The sequence below is a fragment of the Anolis carolinensis genome, chromosome 1 (genome assembly GCF_035594765.1).
Source record: "Anolis carolinensis isolate JA03-04 chromosome 1, rAnoCar3.1.pri, whole genome shotgun sequence".
In the NCBI taxonomy this organism is placed as follows: Eukaryota; Metazoa; Chordata; class Lepidosauria; order Squamata; family Dactyloidae; genus Anolis; species Anolis carolinensis.
This window is the reverse complement of record NC_085841.1, coordinates 96,723,687-96,745,782: the sequence shown is the minus strand read 5'-3', so window position 1 is coordinate 96,745,782 and position 22,096 is coordinate 96,723,687. Positions and strand designations below refer to the sequence as shown.

The window sequence follows — 22,096 nt, the reverse complement described above, 5'->3', positions numbered from 1 at the left end:
AAATGCATGTATGGCTCTGATATTCTGACCTTGAAAAACAAAAGCAAAATAAGTCGAGTAGATGGTGAGAAGACTAAATCATGTAGGCTTAATTAGAAATGTTTGTTTTGGCAGTCCTTGATAACCTTAGGGTTGTCACCTGTTTGTGAGTTTTATTCATCTTTTGGAACCTTTGTCTGTAATGTGTGGAACATGCATTATCATTGGAGCTTGTCCAAATTACATCATAAGAAAGGCAAACAGATTACCGTTGGCTCTCCACATTTTTGGATCTGACTAATGTGAATCTGATTATTTGAGGATTTGATTAAAATGTTCTAAGAATCTCAGAATCATCAGCATGACTCTATGGTCAACTTCAGCTGGAGATTCCTAGAGATTCCTAGAGAAAATATCTCTAAAAATCTCTGGGTTCTCCAGTGTGATTCTGTCTTCATCTTCTGATGGAAGTTTCCCATAGAGCCATGCTGGAGGATGTAGACATTTCTAGAGAGTTATCTCAGGTAAATAAATAATAGGTTTTTTATATATGTTTTTTTTTTTACTTTTGCAGGGATCTTAGGCCCCTACCCCCAGAATATGTGGAGGACTGACTGAACAGTTAATTTTGCATCTTCTGTTGATAGAGTGCAGTCTATACAATTATATCAGCCACACATTTCTTGGGTCTCTTTTGTGGAAACTGGAGGACTAATTTATAAGAAAGGGAATAGACTCTGTTGTGTTGCCTTATGCATTTCATTAGCACCAAGGAAGAAAGCACATACCACAGACCCCTTGATCTCATACTAGTCATGTAATATGGATGTTTATTTAGAGCTAAGTCAGTGGTCAGTAGAGCTTACTGCTGTAAATGTCTTCTTCAGACAGAAGCCAAACCTGGAAGTAAGCCCTGCTAAGTTTTGCCATTTCAAAATGAACATGATTATTTTAAATTGAATTTTACCCCTATATATGAATTGAATACCTAATACAACAATTTTTGTGATTAGGAAAACAAACAAAACAAAGAATTTGAGTTCAGTCAATTTTGGGAGCTGTGGTTGCAACATTTTATGTTTAACCACCTACGAATAAATAGATGCAATATGTTTTATAAACCAGCAGATGGAGTCAGTCAACCATATGCCAGTCATGGAAAATAGGGACGCATTAGTAAAAGATTGAATTGCTCAGATATCTCTTTTCCTTTTTTCCTGGGAGTAACATATTCCAAAGGCAGCAGATCCTGACTGACCTTGGAAGTTAAGCAAGATCAGTCCTAGTTATAACTTGGATGGGAGACCACCAGTGAGTACCCAATGCTGTAGTAGGCTAGATTTCAAAGGAAGGAATTGGTAAAACTGCATCTGACTATTCCTTTCCTGTGCAAACTCTATGAAATTCATGGGGTTTCTTTAAGTCAACAGACAATTTGAAGGCACATACATGTACAGAAAGTCTTAAAGTCTTAAATGAATATTTGAACATATACATTATTTTTACCTATAAAATCTACCCATAATAGAAGTGGAAAATAATTTGTATAAAAGAGCACAGCCTCACAATTTCATGCATGCATCACAAAGTAGCAGAGCCAGGGTCATACATACCAAACGCTTCTGAATGTTTTCATCATCAAGGCTTCAGGAAGAACAACTGAAATTATTGTGTGCCATTAATGTAGTAGGTCTCTTCATGATACATTTTGAGACCTAGTTGCTCTGTTGTGCTCTTGTGTCTGAATTCGCCTTGTTTTTATATACTTAGTTCCTCTACAGCAGTGGTTCCCAAAGTTTTTTTGACCAGGGACCACTTTCCAACATTAGTACCAAAAAGGGTTACGAATCAGTTTTGGTCAACTTTAGATTTGGTTTAGTTATCTGGGGGTGCTGATTCAGAAAATTGCACTGGATAGACCACACCAGCTCTAGTTTCTGAAACAGAACATATGCCATGCAGTAGTCACCATCTGCTAGCGCACAGACAACCATATTTAATAATCTAGAACTATCCAATGTAGTTTTCTGAATCAGCACCCCAAATAACCCCAGGAACAGGTCTAAAAATGTAGGCATCAAGGCACCCCCGTTTCCGGGCACCACATGAAATGGCTCCACTAAAGGGAAGGGAGGGAGGAGGAGAAGCAGCAGTCAGGAGGCTTGTTGTCGTGCCTTTTGTGGGTAGTCAGCCTCTCCCCTCCCAACATCCTGTTGACTCAGCACTATAAGAGAGTTTCGCGAGCCCAGTTTATTTTTGAGTAAACTTGGTTAAGATTACTATATTTAAATCTTCATGCCAGAAGGGGATATTTACTTATCTTAATTTTCATGGAGCCTTGCAAAAACAAACAGTGCATCCCTTGACCATTCCTATGGTATTAAGTCAGTGTAGTCATTCTGAGCAGGGGATAAATACATATTTTTTTACATATGCAAACTTTGCTGATTTTAAAGATTGCCATAAACACAGACTTGGTCATTCTTGAAAGAGAAAAGATTGGGAAGTACTTAAGATGCTTGGCAAAGTAGCCTTTTTATACTACAACTTCCAGAATTCCCAAGCCAAAATGTCACTTGTCTGTATTCCTAGCCGTATTCCCTTTCCTAAGTTAGGCTGAGGAGATGGAGTTGTCCAACTAGAGCAGAGACAGCTACTTTTTTGTTTTGCTTTGGTGAGTAGAGAGAAAGGAATCCTGTAAACAGTTCTCTCTTCAGCAAAGTGTACATAGGATGTGCCATTAGGGTAAAATATGTAGCTGATCCTTGCTGCTTGCCTTTAGTAGGGAGCTCTTCATGGCCAGACCAGTCAATAACAGAACCTGAACACATCAGGAAATTTGGATTGCCTAGGCCTGCTCCCAAGTCTCTGAAGTGCTCTTCTCCCAGAGATTATTTCAATCAGTATCTTAAAAATGAAATATGAGCTTTGTTTGCTAGAGTATACATATGGTTTTAAAAATAGTCTGCACAAAAAGTCAGACTGCACAACATGCTCAATGTAATGGAAAAGCAACTCAAAAAAAATCTGCAGGCGACCTGTCTCTGGACAACTGACACTTTCAGAAAGCTCAGAGGCATTTGCCTTGTGGCCAGGCTGAGAGCGAAGAAGTCAGGGCTAGCTCTCATTATCTTGTTGAACTTATTTCCTCCAGCAGTTGAGAAGTGGGGCACAAGGGATTTTGCTGAATAAAGATAATGAGCAAAAAATGCCTGTGGTCCAGCAACCTCAGCTTCTTTTTCAGAGTGATTCTGGTGAACATCTCAAATTTTTGCTTGGGTGTTTTTGTTCATAGAGCACTTTCAGCATTCTCAACAGTCAGAGGCTATTGCCTTTTGCATGTGTGGGATGAGTGTCACTCGTTGCTTGTGAAAAGGCCGAAAGACCAACCTGGCAGCATGTAATTCAACTAGGCTCAACTCTCACTACTTTAGAGGTGGGGAAGATGTGCCTCTCCAGGTTTTGTAGTATTTTGTAGACTGTAGCATTCATATCCCTATCCAGCATAACTAGTGGTTAAGGATGGTGAGAGTTGCAACCTAACGACTTCCGGAAAGCCCTATGTCCTAGCTATGTTCAATAACATCAGTGATGCTTGCCAGATTTAGGTATGATTTAACTAATTATGGAGCCCCCTGTTTTAGCATCATGTTGAAGCACTGAGCTGCTGAACTTGCGAAACGAAAAGTCACAGGTTCGAATCTGGGGAGTGGAGTGAGCGCCTGCTGATATCCCCAGCTTCTGCCAACCTAGCAGCTCGAAAACATGCAAATGTGAGTAGATCAATAGGTACCGCTCCAGTGGGAAGATAATGGCACTCCATGCAGTCATGCCGGCCACATGACCTTGGAGGTGTCTGTGGACAATGCTGGCTCTTTGGCTTAGAAATGAAGATGAGCACCAACCCCCAGAGTCAGACATGACTGGACTTAATGTCAGGGAAAAACCTTTAACTATTTATCTTGAATAAAGGGATGAGAGGAGCAAAAGCAGACTTGTTTTATCATGTCTAAAGAAGAGAAATCTGAAATGACCAAAACTAATTTTTTTGGTTTTCTTAGTTGTACAGCTAGGAATGATCAGATCAGGATTATTGCCTCAGGAACCTAGGGAACAATTCCTGAATATCAGTTACAGTGCTGCATGCCACTTATGGTCTTCAAATAATAAAATGTCAATTTTATATAAGCACGTCCTTTAAACATGAATTGAATTAGGCAACATGTGTCATTTTTAAAAAAGAGAAATAAATTTAAGTAAATCTTAGTGGGTGTCACTCATTTTGATGGGATATGTTACTAGGTAAGGGGCACTAAGCATTTCAGCTAGACTCTTGTATTGCTTCAGCAGGTTGGGAGCAACAGCAGTATTAAGTCTTCTGTCTGTGCCATGGAAACATAGAGCTGTAGTTAGCTTTATAGGTAATCTAATCCAGGCCCCTGCCTGCTGAAAGAAATCAAGAGCTCCAGAAGACTTTTTTAAATATTCAGGTGAAACCTATAGTCTAATAGCCTGAGCCCATTACATCCAGTTCTGCTATCTGGTGTAATTGAGGAGCAGATCTTTGCCCTTTTCTTTGCCACTCTGCATAGATGTTTTCCCTGTGATTCTGTGTTTTCAATGGCACACTGATAGTGTGGAATAGTAGTGTCCTAGTAGGTCCAGAGAACAAAGTTATTTGAGTTTCATGTCTGTGTTTCTGGCCTAGGGATTATGGCCCCAAGCATGCTTTGCCCCTCAGACAATAAAATTCATATAGAATTTCCTCAAGATATCAGTTCATTCTAAAACACAGATAGGATAACATATCAACTAGCTAGATATGAGTCTGGAATCACAGCTTGACAGTCAGGAGGAAAATCTTTTTCTTTATATTTACAGGCAGTGCCCAAGTTACAAAAAGAGATTTATTCTTAAATTTAATTTGTATATAAGTCAGAACCAGTGTATTTTTAAGTGTAACTCCAGCCAATAATATGTATCTTTTAGCTATGGATAGCATAGGGAAGGGTTAACACCCCTGTGGTGTTTGTTTTTCTGTCTATGTCCTTTGTTCAGATGATTTCACCTCACTTTCTGTCCTTGTGAGAATTTGGGTTTTTTTTATAAAAAAAATTGGCTTGTTGTTGAAACAAAGATTGGTGATAAAACTTCAGTGGAGACACTTCCAGGAATGAATTTTCCTTCCTTGGGGTAGTTTTTTCACATTTTCTGTTGTCTCAGCCCCGTTCTTAACTATGACTCATTTGCAAGTCAGATGTTTGTAACTTGGAAACTGCATGTATATAGTTTAATTCATTTACCAATATTTGTCTGTATGCTAGGTTCCTATAATGTGATTTTTAATTCTATTTTTACTCTTGACTTTCACTATATCATATTGAATCCTCTGTGATTCCTTACAGCACTTCTAAAAGTACACACACCTGTCCTTCACTAGTGTATGTGTATTACCCAGGAGCAAATGCTAGTTTCCATATCAAGGTGAATCCATACAGAGCTTTCCAACGCAGTGCACCTATTCTAAGGGGAGGGTTAAACTCCTTGGATAACTATTTTAAACTTCAGACTAAAACCAAGACTATACATATTATCAAGTTTACATTAAAGACACCAGCTGCTGTTATATATTGCAGTGTAACTGTCATAATAAACTACATAAATGTCTGAGATCTACTGGTAATTTAAAGAGATTTGTGAAAATAATTTTGTAGACATTCTGTGCCACACCTCGCATAATTGCACTTTTTAGACTACTTCATTCTAGGTCTGTGTGAATTTTAGCACCATCAAATCCTTCTAGACTGTTTTGTTTGTTTGTTATAGCGCAATAGAGTACAGCTGTTAAAGCTGCAAATCAGAACTCTTCCACCAAGAGGAATCATTCAAATTTTACACCTTACACTCATTGAAGATATCTGTTATTGAAAGGCAATTTAGAAATTTCAGCATTATGTTTGCATAGGGATTTGAAATCAAAACATTTTACATTTTTGCTCTAAGTCTAACATATCAACGGGTTTTTTTAATTTAATGTGCTATAATGTATATTTCTTCTAACATTAGATCTTAAATATCTATGAGCCTAGATCTTTAAAAAATTATCTCCTTTTTATTTTTGTACGGAATCTTCCTCTAAAGCTGTGAAATGTGCTTCAGTCTGTCCTGTGTATTCTTTATGCTAAAGATACTGTACTTCCTTTTAGAAGTAATAAAGACGTTCTGGTCCTCTTTCAATTCTTCTTTAACATCAAGATTGTCTTGACATTTTTTAAAAATAAAAATACTCCCCCAATACTGTTTTCCCCCAAAATATGAACAACATTATGCATTTCTTGAACTTCTGTTAAGCTTTAATGCTTAACAGAAACCTATTTGTATTAGATCCTGCCTTGCATCCTTGAAAGGTTACATCACTGTTGTCAAGTTCAGTTAATTTGTAACAATGCGAAACTAAAGTAGCTCGGCATTAAAATCTCGGCTGGGATTCTCTAGAGCAGGCCTGCACAACCTATAGGCACTCCAGGTGTTTTGGACTTCAGTTCCCAGAATTCCTGACCATGGAACAAGCTGGCTAGGACTTCTGAGAGCTGAAGTCCCAAACACCTGGAGGGCCGTAGGTTGTGTAGGGCTGCTCTAATGTGTGGCTGTGTGTTGTGGTTGCCTGGTATGCAGCAATTGCTGCTGGGCACCTGTTGGTCACTTCTGAGTGTAAAACTACTCTCCTGTGAAGAGGAATCGGGCAGTGGTCATTTCTTTTGGATATATGTAGGTGAGATGTGTTTTGCTTAAATGTTTTCAAAAGAAATGTCATTTCATGTAAAATGCTATCATAACTAGGAAATTCTCCCTGACATTAATTTTCTCTGTCCTGGGCAGGAACTTTCTTAAACAGAGTATTCTAGCAGCATAGGAGCCAATACAGTGAAGTGGTCTGAGCTTTGGGTTATACCTCTGAAAAACGGGGTTCAAATTCCAGCTCAGCCATAGAAATGTACTGGGCGACCTTTGGCATGTCACAGTCTTCCAGCCTCATAAGAAGTCAAAGGCAACCCCCCTCTGAACAAATCTTGCCAATGAAATCTTATTATAGTTTTACTTTAGTGTGATTTAAGTCAGAAACAACTTAAAGGCACACAACAAAATTTTTTGGCATTTATCCCTCATATATTTTCTTGATACAATCCCAGTATGACTCTATTATGCGTGTCTTCTAGAGTATAGAGCAGCTTTTAGGTAAAGGTAAAGGTTTTCCCCTGACATTAAGTCTAGTCGTGTCCGATTCTGGGGGTTGGTGCTCATCTCCATTTCTAAGCCAAAGAGCTGGCATTGTCTGTAGATGCCTCCAAGGCCATGTGGCCAGCATGACTGCAGGGAGCCCTGTTACTTTCCCTCCAGAGCCATACCTATTGATCTACTCACATTTGCATGTTTTTGTACTGCTAGGTTGGCAGAAGCTGGGTCTAACAACGGGAGCTCACCCTGCTTCCCGGATTCCAACCACTGACTTTTCGGTCAGCAAGTTCAGCAGCTCAGCAGTTTAACCCGCTCGCCACCAGGAGCTCTAGAGCAGCTCTTAGTTGTGTTAAAAACCAGCTTCACAGTTTCCATACTATTAGTGTTCTTTAGGAAATTACTACATCATCTTGAAAACTATATTTTGAAAAAAAAACAACTATCTTCTGAAAAGTCTGTGTTCTACTAATGCACAAAACCTAAATTTTGTATCTCCAAACAACAGTTAGATGATACTAGGTAACCTGTCTTAACATGGTACAGTAATGAAAAATTCCAACAGAACTATAGGCTGTCCATAACTTTAAAACAGAAATATTACTTACCATGGCTTTTCATGTTGAAAGGTAGGAATGCTGGCCCTTTCATTGGCACGCTGGGTTGTTTCTGATATCGTTCCTGATATCGTTCAGGATAAAAGCCTTCACCGCCCCGAACAATGTTCATATAAAGCAGCATCAACACGAAGGATATTTGTGACTTCATATTCAGAAATCCCCACTGTATTGAAGGGGAAAAAATATTTGTTTGTGCACTATAGTGTTGAGTTTGGATGTTTTTCCCTACCTCAGAAAATAGCAGTATTATCCATAGTCTTCTGCTTCAGTACTTTTCCACTTTAATAACTGCAGTAAAGCATACGTTTTAAATGCTCAGCTTTTTAGAAAACTGCAGACTGAAGCCATTGCAGATATCAGAAGTGTGGTCACATTTTATGATATGAACTCTTCTGCGTGTGGCAGTTAGAAATAAAAGGGGGAGATTGCAGCCCTAGCTAAGTGCCTCAATATTTTGTACATGATAAAATGTCCAAAAGAAGAATCTTAGTCCAAAGATTTCAAAAGCAGTAGCCTTTAGAAACCTATGCATTAGCAACCAGCCTTTTACAGTTACTGTAACCAGACTACTCTCAAATGCCTTGAATGCACCTGAAAACTACTGTCCCATTTAAATGTATTTGGAAGCCAAACCAGATGTAATTGTAGCATACCGGCATATTGTAGGGTTACAGGTGTCTAGTAGAGCTGACTTCAGTCTTGGCTCAAGTGCCTTCTGCCACAGGTGTGCAGAGCAGAAGAAGCTGCTCTCCCAAGAATCATCCTGAGATATTTATACTGTTTGTTCCTTCTGACATGAGGTTGCCCTGGGCTGTAGCACCGCCTCCAAACCAAGAAAATGCTAATTGTGGTGAAAAGTTTTCTTGGCAAGACATTTTGTGTTAGGTGGGACTTTTGTTATTTTAGGTGTCCTTCTTAATTCAGGTATATACTTTCATTATACTGGAACTAAGACTGGTTAATTTGTCATGAGAAATGTCTTGAAAATAGACAAATGTAACATGTATACTTTACTTCATTATTTTATAGGCAACTGGTTTAAGTAATGGCTGATAAGCCTTTACCTATACAATAAGTGCAGAATGCATATTCTTCACATGTATAGGTTTTGCTGCACTAATTAAGGAAGTGCTTCCCATTTTTGTGATAGCTTTCTCTGATTCCAAAAATATGTTGTGATTTGTGTTGTTTCTCTTTCTGATGTTTCTTCTTTCAATATATTTTATTAAATTAGAGATTTTTGCATTGTTAACTAAAACTGTGAAAATTTATCATAGTGTTAGTACAAATGCAGAATCTCCCAAGTCACTTGATGGACAGTAATGAGCAGGTCTCCCTATCAAGCAGCATTCAGATTCAATTCCATTATTTCCAGGAAATATGTTCATTAGCCATTGCCTAGGTAGGCAGTGTGTTTTTAATGGAACCTTCTTCATCATGGTTGTATGAGAGAATTAATGATATTTGCAAATGTACCTAGCAATATTAAGTCAAAATTTCTCAACAATAACTGAACTCTGTTGCATCATGGATTTACAGTAGTTGGAAATATTACCTCCTTTTTAAAAGAGTTACATTTATTTGATGGCTTAAATTTGTTATTGTACATGTAGTGTTTGACATGTACGTTAACATGCCTATTTGACAAAGATGCATTTATCGTCATCATCATCATCATCATCCCACTAGAATTTGATTGAATTGAGCCATGGCAATTGAAGTGGTATCTAATGGCATAAATTTTATGGTGTAGATACACTCCTAATTTCTGGGCTTGAATGAATTATAGCATTCTATCTTTCAAATCAAGTTGCTGTGGATGGTTATGTATATATACATTTGTTGACTAATTATGAGCAGCTTGACACCTTCTGTAACAAAGGTTTAGGCTCCTTCCACACTGCCCTATATCCCAGGATCTGATCCCAGATTATCTGCTTATCCCATGTTATCTGGCAGTGTAGACTCATATAATCCAGTTTAAAGCAGATAATCTGGAATCAGATCTTGGGATATAGTGCAATGTGGAAGGGGCCTTAGTTCCCCTTAAAGTGTTCAGGTTGTTCTGGTCTATAACACCAGAGATGCAAATATATTAGTTCTATTGAAGGCAGTCTAATATGTATATTGTAAGAGGCACATGATATTCTCAACTTGCACTGTTTCTTAGGGCAACTAGCATCCATGCATGAGGTATGATATTTCTATAGACTCCCATTGGGATCTCAACAAAAGATCCCCATTATGTCACTGATCTCAATAATTGAGGCTTCTTACATTGAGGTCTATTCACACAATAATCTCATGTGCAAATATATCTGGTAGATGCCTGTTATGTGTTTCAAAGGGTCAAGTTTTGTTCCAACAATCACTGTCTATCATTAGCGATCACTAATTAACTATTAATGACGATCATTAATACGTTAGTTGGTCTTGGTGTAACTGAGCCATAGCATAACATCTGTAGCTTGATCATAGCAAGGACAACAAAGTGTATTACAGCCTGTAATGTGCTTCCCAGTAATTTGGTGTATTCAGATACTTTATGTTACTTCATCATCAGTGCTGAAGGAAGATTCATTTGCTACTCCACTTCACTTTATGTAAATGAAGTGGGAAAAATACAATTTTGTTCTTTGCCTCAGGAAACAAAATTAGTCTACGGTTGTATAGCCTAGTTATTGTCATCTACTTTGCAGAAGCTGAAGGGTTTGGCACTACATCAAATAGACAATGGACTGGTATTGTCATTCTGGATATTTTGGGTTTTATCTATTTATTTATTTATTTGTTTATTTTATTTAGGAAATTTCTATGCTGCTTTTCTCCAGGCGGACCCAAGGCAGCTTACATCAACTGAAAAACATTGTAACGTAAAACCATCAACTACAAACAAATAATAAATTTCTGAGCATGCTCCACAGCATAATCCATGCTATAAACAATAAAGTTAAAATCATTTAAAATTTCCCATACAACCATAAAGTGCTAGGATTCAAACAAAGCCTATTTCAAACAGGAAGGTCTTCACCCCCTTTCTAAATGACATCAGGGTGGGAGCTCATCTGACTTCTTCCGGCAGTGCGTTCCAAAGCTTTGGGTCTGCCCCCAAAAATGTTCCTTCTCTAATGGATTTTAGATGAAAGTTGGCCCTAAATTGGATGAAAATGAGGTTCTCCTTACTGGACCTTTAAGGTGTGTCCAGTCTGTATCATTGGACACGGTGTCTCAAATAACATGAACCAAAGTTGTGTAGGGCTTTATAGGTTAAAACCAGCACCTTTAATTGAGCTCGGAAACAAATTGGAAGCCAGTGAAGCTCCCTGGAATCAGCTCCAGTGATTAATTTGGCTGCTGTTCTTTGAACCAGTTGAAGTTTCCAGACACTTTTCAAGGGCAGCCCCACGTAGAGTGCATTACAATAGTCCACACAGGATGTAACCAGTGCATTAACCACCATGGCTAGGTCAGAATTCTCCAGGAACCCCTAAACTGCAAACTTGGGATTTCAGCGGGAGTGTAACCCTGTCCAACTCAAGGTGTAACCCTATTCCTGTTTCAATCTTACATGAGACTAGCAATACCTTTGTCTTATCTGGATTGAGTTTCAATTTGTTTACTCTCATCCAGTCTATTACTAACCTCAGGCAATGGTTCAGGTGCAGGACAGCTTCCTTGGCATCAGATGGAAAGGAGTAATAGAGTTGGGCATCATCAGTGCACAGATGGTACCGAACACCAAAACTCTGATGATCTCTCCTAGAAGTTTCATGTAGTTGTTAAATAACATCGGGGATAAAGATGAGCCCTGCGGGACCCCATAATCCACAGGCCATGGAGCTGTGCAGGACTCCCCAACATCACCTTCTGGATGTGGCCCGAAGGGAAAGACCGGAACCATTGGAACACAGTGCTTCCTTGTCCCATCCCTGCCATGGTCGCTCCATGGTTGATGGTATCGAAAGCCGCTGAGAGATCTAGGAGGACTAGCAGGGTCTCACTCCACCTGTCTAGATCTCCCCGTAGATCAGTGGTTCTCAACTTGGGGTCCCCAGATGTTTTTGACCTACAACTCCCAGAAATCCCAGTCAATTTACCATTTATTAGGATTCCTGGGAGTTGAAGGCCAAAAACATCTGGGGACCCCATCTTGAAAACCACTGCCGTACATCATCCAGCAAGGTGACCAAAGCAGTTTCCGTCCCATGACCTGGCCTGAAGATGGATTGAAATGGTTTTTTAATCGGTAGTTTCCAAAAGATTTCTTACAGCAAAAAATAAAATAAACCCAACTGACTCTGTGTGGTCAAACATAAGTTTGGCTAACAAGAAAGTACACAAAACAGTTACTCCTTACCTTGGAATGGATCTTGATGTCTATTGTAGGCTTGCATATGAATTGTGAGTTTTTTTGTATACCTTCATTGCTATTTGTAGTCTTTGCTTGCCCTAAAAATGCACCTGTTTTTCTTGTTTGACTATCTGACCAAAGGCACATGCATATTTGAATATCTGACCAAAATCAAATATTTTAAAATAAATCTGTACCTTATTGGAGCCAGAGTTAGTAACAGGGCAGTGACTCTACTGTTAGGTCTTCCTTCAATTTATAACTGTGTCTCTGTTGTCAAGACTAGCATTAAACTAGGCAGGGCTTTGAGGAGCAAGCACTAGTAGGTGTATAAATAAGTCTTTGTGTGGAGGGGTATCCTCAATAATAAATGCAGTTCTGCACAAAGTAAGTGAGTAAAGAACAAATAGCTTCATCTGACTGATATAAATATGCAGAATTCTGTATTAGAGGAAAACGCAAAGATATTTTTGTGATATCAGACTATGTACTTGGAGGAAGATATATTTTTAATCCTAGATATGGTACTCACTTTACCAGTCAACAAAATTCAGTCACCACAGATTAGAAAAGATAAAATATTGAGTCCAAAGTGTAGATTTTCCTGTAGTGGTATCATCCGTCTAGAACAGGGCAAGCGAATTACAGCCATTGGATTATGTTGAATCTCATCCCTTATGATTGCCAGTGCTTGCTGGGTCTAATGGGACTGTAGTCCAAAAAAAACAAAACAAAACAGGGGCCTGAGCCTTGCCCACCCTTTTCATAGGGAAAATTAGAGCTGAGTTCCTCTTTGGAGCTGAGTGAATAATGTAGTCTGTCAATATACTTTGTGCATGTGTACATATATAAAAGTAAAATATAAATATTTTTCCCGCATACACTACCGTTTGCAAAGCTGTTCATGGTTAAAATTGCTAGAAAGCTTTTAAAAATAACTAATACTCCAGGTTTAAGCAGCAGAAATTGGCAGGTTACTTGAATTTATTGGCATTATAATATGAAATACTTGTGGGTACACACAGAGGTACATTTTTTGTGTCACCTTTTTTAAAAATAAAAAACTCTCAGCCTACTGGACCATGTAATTTACAGTCCATTTAGAATTAGTAATCATGAAGAAAATTAATAGACGTCTTATTTCAAAATAAACATCTTTTTGAAAAGAATTCTTGCATCCTTTTTGCCAGGCTTGTACTGGACAGTGATTCACTATGTAAAGTATAGCCCAATTTGTCTCTTCTGAAAAAAAATCATGAAACTAACTATACTTGAGTTAAATTGTCTGGATGAGGATAGTATTAGTATTAAATGTTTTCTATTGAGTAAACCATGTTGTATTGAGACAGCAGGATAACTCGACATTGTTACAGTATGATAATTTATGCTGGAGAATGAAAAAAGCTGACAGGAAGAAAATAAACTCATTTGAAATATAGTGAAGGATAGTTCTGCAAATACCATTATAACACACATGAATGGGTCCTAGAGCAAACCAGGACTGATCTCTCCCTAGAAGTCCAGTTGGCTAAATTGTGGCAATTTTACTTTGACCATACAATGGTGTGACATGATTACTGGAAGATTCAATATTGCATACTAAAATGGAAAGCAGTAGGAAAAGAGGTAAACAACATTACAGGTGGATTGATTAAATCAAGAAAGTCACATTTGTGAGTTGTAGGGCCTGAGCAGGGTGGTTCAGGACTTGGAGGTCTATCACTTGTATGGCTGCCATATGTTGAATTTGATTTGATGACAAATAACAACAAACAATTTTATAGCTCTGAAACTTATTGATACAAAGAAGGAAAAAAGATAAAGAAATTGAGCAACTTGGTTTGGAAGAAAAAGAGGTGACTGCTTTAATCTAGATTAGGTATCCTCAGACTCTGGGCCTGTAGCTATTTGGGCCTCCAATTCTCAAAATTCCTGACCAAACGAGCTGGCTAGGACTTCTGGTAGTTGGAGGCCCAAACAGCTGGAGGACCACAGTTTGAGAATGCCTAAGCGAATGTTGGATAAGTGAGACTCTACTGTATTTCTCTGCCTGAAGCAAAAGACAAAATCCCACCCTTCACCTTCCCTTAACTGAGCTGGCTATACTGGCTGTTGAGTGTTATTTTAATGGAATACAACAGGTTAGCTTAGGGGACATAGGGCTGGCTGTATGGTGAACAATTTCCCATCAATAGCTTCCTACCACTACTTGTCTTCTAGAATGTGCTGCCTGAGGCTCATTATGCCTAATAGTGGGGACATTTCTGCTAAATACATTGAAGAACAGGATTTTGACTCATTTTGCAGCAAATCATGATTCATCAAGAGGGTATATCTATACTGGAGAAAGAAAATCAATATCATATACTAAGATGCATGACATGGGTCTATATAATTTTCCCCCATGGCTGTGTAACTGTAAGCACACAACTGGACCATACATCTAGAGCCATACCAATTATACCTAAATAAGTAACTGTGAAGGCAATTGTTTCTATATAGCTTTAACATCCTTCTCTCTTTTCTTTGAAAGTTGTATAATAGACAGAAATGTAGAAGAGCTAATGGTATGAAGATCTCTACTTTTTACTTTCTGTCTCTCATGCATCTTTTGAAGACATTGTGAGCCCACTAATACTACCAAAGCCTTCTGATAACTGTTTAAGTGAATGCTATGTCTTGGTTGTTATGATGGTTAATAGATCCTTGTTCCACAGTTTGGGTATTTTTATGACAGGATGCTTCACATGGGAAGTGCTCAGTCGGCACCAGCAGACACAGGCAAACAACTACATAAATGTCAGAGAAGCATGGCTGAATGGAATTACAAATATTTTGGGGTTAGCCTGAGTCACACAGTTACCAAAATGAGGCCATTGGTATGTATGCCTGTCCTGTGCCAGGAAATATTCATAGCCAATTCTCCTGAGACTCTATAGCCAGTAATTGAATCATGGATTTCTTATTACATTAGAAGCTTGAGTTGCAAAGAGATGTGCCTCAGAAACAGTGCCTTTTTAAAATATTAGTATGACAGACAACTACTGATCTATGGATGATGTGAGGAATGTAAAGTAAGGATGTCGGTCATGGGCTTTATTTGTTACACCCCTGGGCAGCGAGAGCACTGAAAACCAACACAGAGACCAATACAATATAATATCTTTATTGAAGCAAATAAAGTTCCAAAAGAAAATAAGAAGAAAAGTTGAACAAGCAATTGACCTTTCAGGAAAGATCAAAATTAGTCCAATAAGTGAAAGTCTTATGTCCAATATTAAGGTCCAAAGTCCAGAAACCAAAACACACTCAAACTCGACTTGAGTATTAATACTAGCAAAGGTTGCTCCTGACACGAAAAAAAAAAAAGCAAAGGTTGGATAAAGAGTTTTCCCCTTGCCGGCTTCTGAAGAGCTTTGAGCTGTGTGTGTGTTTCACATCTGGGTTTAAGGTGAGGGCTTAAGAAACCCGCTTCCTGCAATCCTTTCCCTTCTGTCTTTAGAGAAGACTTGGATTTAAGGCAAAGGCTTAAGAAACCCTACTTTCTGTAATCGTTTCCCTTCTAGAGGCTGCTTCGCTCCCCACATTCCACATGTAACCGAAAGAAACAGAAAGCAGACTGTTTTTCGACAGCCACTGTTCTGTTTATTATTTATTTGTGGCATTTATATACTGCCCTTCTCAACTCTGAAGGGGACTCAGGGCAGTTGCTGAGAAAAAAATGATGGCAGAGCCCATGCCATTATGGGCGTCGGAGCCAGCAGAACCAGCTGAAGACCTTTTTTAAAAATGAATTCGTGTACCAGCTTAATCTTTAAGTTTCCCAGACCACTTCATATACAGGCATTCCCTACTGCAGTCACTCTCTTGGGTGAGGGGAGTGGATGGGATATGAGGATAGGTGGTGCACAGACATAAGAATATATTTTTTATTTATTACCTGCCCATTCTTTTGGCAGAGTAAGATCAGCTGCAGTAGGCTCATCACATTGCTTTTGCCCTTCTCCCACTACTATCTGGTCCACTCCTTGTGGTCCCTGTATCTTCACACACATGTGAGAAGAAATACACACACATATCCTCTCTTCTCACATCCCCTGCATCCAGGATACTCTTCCTGCCTGCCCAAGCAAGTGAGTGTGTATGTGCATAAGGGAATTCATGCTCTTGACTTCCTTCCGTGCATTCTCCCCCTCTTATCAGCTACCCACGTGGGTGAGCAAGAGAAATGCACATATTTGCCCTCGTCCTCTTGTGCTCTCTGCATCTCATCCTCTTCTTGCAGGTGGCAAGTCCTCCTTTTTTTCTGCTCCTTGTATCTCATCCCCTGTCCAGGCAAATGAGTGTGCACACAAAGGAATGCACATGTGTTTCCTTCCTCCTCATGACCCCCCCCCCCCCCAAGCATCCCATCGTCTTTCTACCTGCCCACTTGTGTGAGGAAATATACTCACTGTTCTTTGTCACGCTCCCTGTGTCCTGCCCACCCAAGTGAGTGAAGGAATGCATATACTCACCCTCCTTCCTTGTGCTTCCTGTGTCCCATCCCCATCCCACACAAGCGAGTGAGTGTGCAAGATAATGCAAACACACACATTCCCTCCTTGTACTCCCTACAACCCATCCCCTTTCTCCAACTGTATGAGCAGGTGGATGAGCAAGGGAATGCATGTCTCAGTCCCTCTGTCTGCCTCATAGATGTGTTCACTACCAGCCCATTCCACTCAGTCCTCCAGTTTGATATCCTCCTCACAACCAAAGATTTGATCACTGACTTAACTGGGCACTGGTGTTATCAAAGTTCTTAAGAAATAGGTAATGATCTGGGATAATATCAATAGTAAAAAAATAGAATAAAATAATAAAAATCTAGACATAAGAGATTCTCTAATAAACCTGGTAGACCAGTGGTTCCCAACCTTTGACCATCCAAGTTTTTTTGAACTTCAGCTCCCACAATTCCTAACAGGTGGTAAGATGGCTGGGATTTCTGGGAGTTGAAGTTGAAAATTCCTGGAGAGCCAGAGGTTGGGAACCACTGTGGTAGATCTACTGCAAGTATTGGGTTATGGGTTGATGCTAGCTTGTGCCATTCGTATACAGGGTTGTTACAAAAGAATGCCGTGAAAACTTCATGGTAAACATTTTAGTGAATGCACACGTATGGAATCTACATCATTGTGAAGGGAAAGTCTTCAGGCTATTTTCCACAATCAAAGATGTTCAATATGGCTGCCCCCCCCCCCATCTAAACAGCAGTCCAGCTCCTGCCAAACACGTTGCAACATTTTGCAGTTGATAGCACTGATTCACCTTACCACTAAGGTGAAATGTAGCCTTGTGCTGCAATATTAAAGATGAGTATTGCAGCAAAGCCATCATCTTCTATACGCTCTTGCATGGCAGTGGAGAAGTCACATCACACAACGTGGTCATTGCGCTTTAGAGCTTGCACCAGCTGCAGGTGATATGAGTACATGCAGAGATGCTTCCTGAGCACTTCCACACTGTTGGTTGAGATATCCCCATCTACGAGCTAGCTCTGTTTGTGTTGACCCGCTATGCAATTACCCCATCCACATGGCATATATGATGTGGAAAAAAACTTGAAGACTTCCCCTTCACATTGATGTAGGTTTCATACGTGTGTATTCATTAAAATGTTTGCCATGAATTTTTGGAATTGGGGCATTCTTTTGTAATAACTCTATGTTTTTGCATAGGCAACTATCTTGACTGGCCTATAGGATTGTCTTCCAAGGCCATAATCCTAAATATATGTGCTGCAATAAGGACCTTATTGCAGCACATATATTTAGGATTATGAGATATCATCAGAAGGTGTCCAAATCAGTGGCATGCGCCACTTATCCTCTCTTTTGCAATGGAGCCCACCGGCTCCCATCTCATGACATCAAACTACTTTCGGCAGGGCTCCTTTGCAAAAGGGAAGTTCAACCGGTGTATGCCACCGCTGAGGCAATACAGGAGGATTCCCATATTCCATTGAGATCAAGAGTGGGAAGCCAGGTCGCCAACGCTTCCCCGCGTGAGATGGGGACTAAGGTGAGGCAACGGGTTCCCCCTGACAGGCACCACTAGAATTGCCACAATCTGTAGCGATTCTGGCATCACGTTTGATGAGGTCATAAGTAGGATTTCAGTCTTTGGCTTTGTACTGATGTATTGCTTTGGCAGTTTCTAGATCTTCTTACGTTTTTAAAAAAGTTCACATTTTTTCACATCATCAATACATGAAATTGTAGGTTTTCACTTGGAATCTTTCCTTCCCTGAATACATTCTTTTATAAACGGGTGGCTTGTTTATTTTGGCTGTAGATATGTGATAACTAGAGTGGTCATTTAGGGTGACTCTTGGCCAAAGTACTTTATTTAGTACAAGAATATTTTCTCTTGGCAACTCCCAAGAGCATAACTCTTATTTACCTGTAATCAATTGTGAAGCCTGTAGCTTTAGCTGAATTAATGTACATATTATAATCCTACAAAAATGTAATGCAGTGACTTGAGTTTACCAAGTTCTCTAAATATGCAAAGAATTGCCCTGTTGAATTACATTTATTTAGGTTTGAGTCAATTGAAGGTGGGTATGTATATATGTGGATAATCTGAGTTCTTCAAGATGTCAGTTTTTCCTGTGTTGTAAGCTGAAATAGGAAGTTCATGTTGAATACCTCTGATCCAAAATGCTTGAGCTTGGAAGCGTTTTAGAGTCAGGGTTTTTTTGGATTTTGAAATATTTACATATTTTCAAAATTCAGTTATGTTTCATATATACTCGATATACATAACCTGGAGATAATTTCATATACAATATGTTTAATAATTTTGTATGTGAAACAAAGTTCCTATACACTGAACCATCAGAAAACCAAAGTGTCACTATCTCTGCCATCCATGTGGACAATTTTAGATTTTGGAGAATTTTGCATTTAGGAATTCTATATCAAGGATGTTTTTCCTAATACTTGCTTCAAGTACCTAATACAATACTTCAGGTTTTCCAAGATTATGACAGTGGCCTTAATTATTTCTCACAGCTGTCATTAGTTTTTTTTCCCTCTGGGCCTAATCCATTACTCTTGTTCACAAAGAGAAGGCAGCTGAATGGGCAACATCAACAAACAGAGGTGTCAAAGGGATCATGGATCTTGAGAATCACAGGGTGCATCTACACTGTAAGATTAATGCAGTTTGACACCACTTTAACTGCCATGGAATTAGAATCATGGAAGTTGTGGTTATACAAGGTCTTTAGCCTTCTCTACCAAATAGTATGGGAGCCTCACCAGACTACAACTCTTATAATTCCATAGCATTGAGCCATGGCAGTTAAAGTGATATCAGACTGCTTTAATTCTGCAGTGTAGCTGCATCCATAGCAAGTCCCTTCCTTCCAGTGTGCTTTAGCAAACCTGTGAAGATAGTTCTGCCAGGTGTCTAACTTGAAAACTATTCCATTGTATTTAAACATACAGCAATCTTTCAATTGTGTTTTAATATTTTAACTAATTAGGAAGACATAAAATGATAATAATAAAATACATTTTGGAAGGCATCACCCCAGAAGCCTTTGTGGGCTTGGATGTGATTTATTTATTTATTTATTATTCAAACTTATATGCCGCCACTCCCCTAGGGCTCGGGGCAGCTTACAAGAACAGGCTAAAATCTAACAATTTAAAAACATCTTAAAAACATCTTTAAAAACATCTTAAAAACACTTCCCCAGGGCTCGGAGCGGCTTATAAGAACAAGCTAAAATCCAAGCAATTTAAAAACAGCAATAACGGCGTTCAAAAGCCTGCCGAAACAGGTGTCTTACATGCCCTGCGGAAGGCTGATAAGTCCCGCAAGGCACGAACTCCAGGTGGCAGAGTGTTCCAGAGTGATGGCACCACTGCTGTAAAAGCTCTACGTCTAGTTGCTGTTAGATGCATAAATACATAAATGCATGCATATACATATATACAGAATCCTAATACTAGCAATCAGAAGGTATTGTTAAAGAAATTCTTCTTCTCTTAACTGGATTTTTCAGTTTAAAAACATGGAAGAAATGGTGGGGAAAAACAAGGGAATGTTAGAAGTGGTAAGATGGTGAAGTGTCAGGCCCAATCTTCCTAAAATGTAGTGGATGAGGCAAAGTGGCACTATGATAAAAGTCTCATCTGGAATTGTTTCCAACATAATTTCTTAGCTTTATTTGTTATTTCTGTAAAAAAAAATTTTTTTTTTTTAAAAACATGTTTTAGAGGACAATTTCTGTGCTGCTGAAGAAAATCAGCACTTCAGTAGTTTTAATCATTTTCCTGATTTCGTAGCTGTGCAGTCTTGCTTTTCTTACATCCTTGTAAACTAAATGCATCTTGAATTAGAACTGTAGGAAAGGTAGAAGCAACCACATGTCCTCAGAAGTCAAAAATGTTTAAGATATTATCCCCCAAACAATGTAATTAAAGGAATCTTCCACAGCAGCTTAGGGGCTATTTTGCAAAGTGTAGCTTCTACAGCAGGTAGTAAAGTTCATGAATACAGACATTGATTTTGCAACTACCTGGTCCTGGGCAAACATCTGATTCATGTAGAGCTCCCCATGTGTAAACAGGTGCTCAAATAAAAAATATTTTGAGTCTTTTCTTTTGTATTAAAACAAATAAGTGAGCATATTTTTAAAGGAGGATGGATATGTTGTTAAAATTATGTTTAAGAACTAGTCTGTTTGTGTTGCATCTTCTCTGTTCCCCTATTCTTCGTACACAAGAAGCTCAATTGCATCTTAGAAATTTGAAAAAATCCTATATTTTTAAAAGATGTCAATATACACTTTTCATATCAAGAAATGAACAATGCCAATTGCCTGAATCAAATACAATAGAGTCTCACTTATCCAAGATAAATGGGCCGGCAGAACATTGGATAAGCGAAAATCTTGGATAATAAGGAATGATTAAGAAAAAAGCCTATTAAACATAAAATTACATTATGATTTTACGAATTAAGTACCAAAACATCATGTTTTACAAGAAATTGACAGAAAAAACAGTTCAATACACAGTAATGTTATGTAGTAATTACTGTATTTATGAATTTAGCACCAAAACATTGCAACATTTACTACAAAAACAGTGACTACTAAAAGGCAGACTGCCTTGGATAATGCAGAACCTTGGATAAGTGAAATTTGGATAAGTGAGACTCTACTGTATGTGTAATGTATCAGTGGGCAGCATGCAACAGCGCTACACTTGATGCTCAGGTGTTGTCGGTGGCTGGGAGGGCCTTTGCACAATTAAAACTTCTGCGTCAGCTGCGACCGTACCTCGTGAAGTCAGATCTGGCCATGGTGGTCCATGCCTTAGTTACCTCTAGACTGGATTATTGCAATGCGCTCTAAGGGGCTGCCCTTGAAGACAGCCCAGAAGCTTCAATTGGTCCAGCGGTCGGCAGCCAGATTATTAACTGGAGCGAATTACAGGGCTCAGTCAACCCCCCCCTGTATAAGGAGCTCCATTGGCTGCCGTTTATTTTCCGAGCCCAATTCAAGGTGCAGGTTATCACCTACAAAGCCCTAAACGGTTTGGGACCCACCTACCGCATCTCCCCCTATGAATCTGCACTGTCTCTTCGTTCGTCGGGGGAATCCCCCTCTCGCTTCACCACTTTCGCAATCACGGTTGGGGGGGACGAGGTAGAGGGCCTTCTCCATTGTGGACCTCCCCCCCCCCCCCCGGCTCTGGAACTGTCTCACCAGGGAGATTAGGCAGGCCCCTACCCTCCTAACTTTTCAGAAGAGCCTGAAAACTTGGCTCTTCCAACAGGCCTTTGGCGAATGATTTTCACCCTCATGGTCAGGGATCGTTCTGTTGCTTACAGCATCTTTGCTTCACTT

The 22,096-nt window shown here is 39.2% G+C and overlaps 2 protein-coding genes across 3 annotated transcripts in view; one reads left to right on the top strand and one right to left on the bottom strand.

The window, feature by feature from the left end:
- nt5dc1 (5'-nucleotidase domain containing 1) overlaps positions 1-22,096 on the top strand; it is a 198,515-nt gene that overhangs the window by 29,974 nt on the left and 146,445 nt on the right. The window lies entirely within an intron of this gene.
- The window catches only part of col10a1 (collagen type X alpha 1 chain), a 100,837-nt gene that overhangs the window by 3,862 nt on the left and 74,879 nt on the right, over positions 1-22,096 (bottom strand). Inside the window, exons 1-2 of one of the 2 annotated variants that reach the window (XM_008120575.3) lie at positions 8,486-8,576; positions 7,821-7,995 (exon numbers count right to left, since the gene is read on the bottom strand). In XM_008120575.3, the coding sequence (XP_008118782.1) occupies positions 7,821-7,995; positions 8,486-8,491 (181 nt within the window). In that variant the 5' untranslated portion in view covers positions 8,492-8,576. Of the gene's footprint in view, positions 1-7,820; positions 7,996-8,485; positions 8,577-22,096 lie in introns of those variants that run through there. The other variant, XM_016997748.2, reaches the window with a different exon arrangement.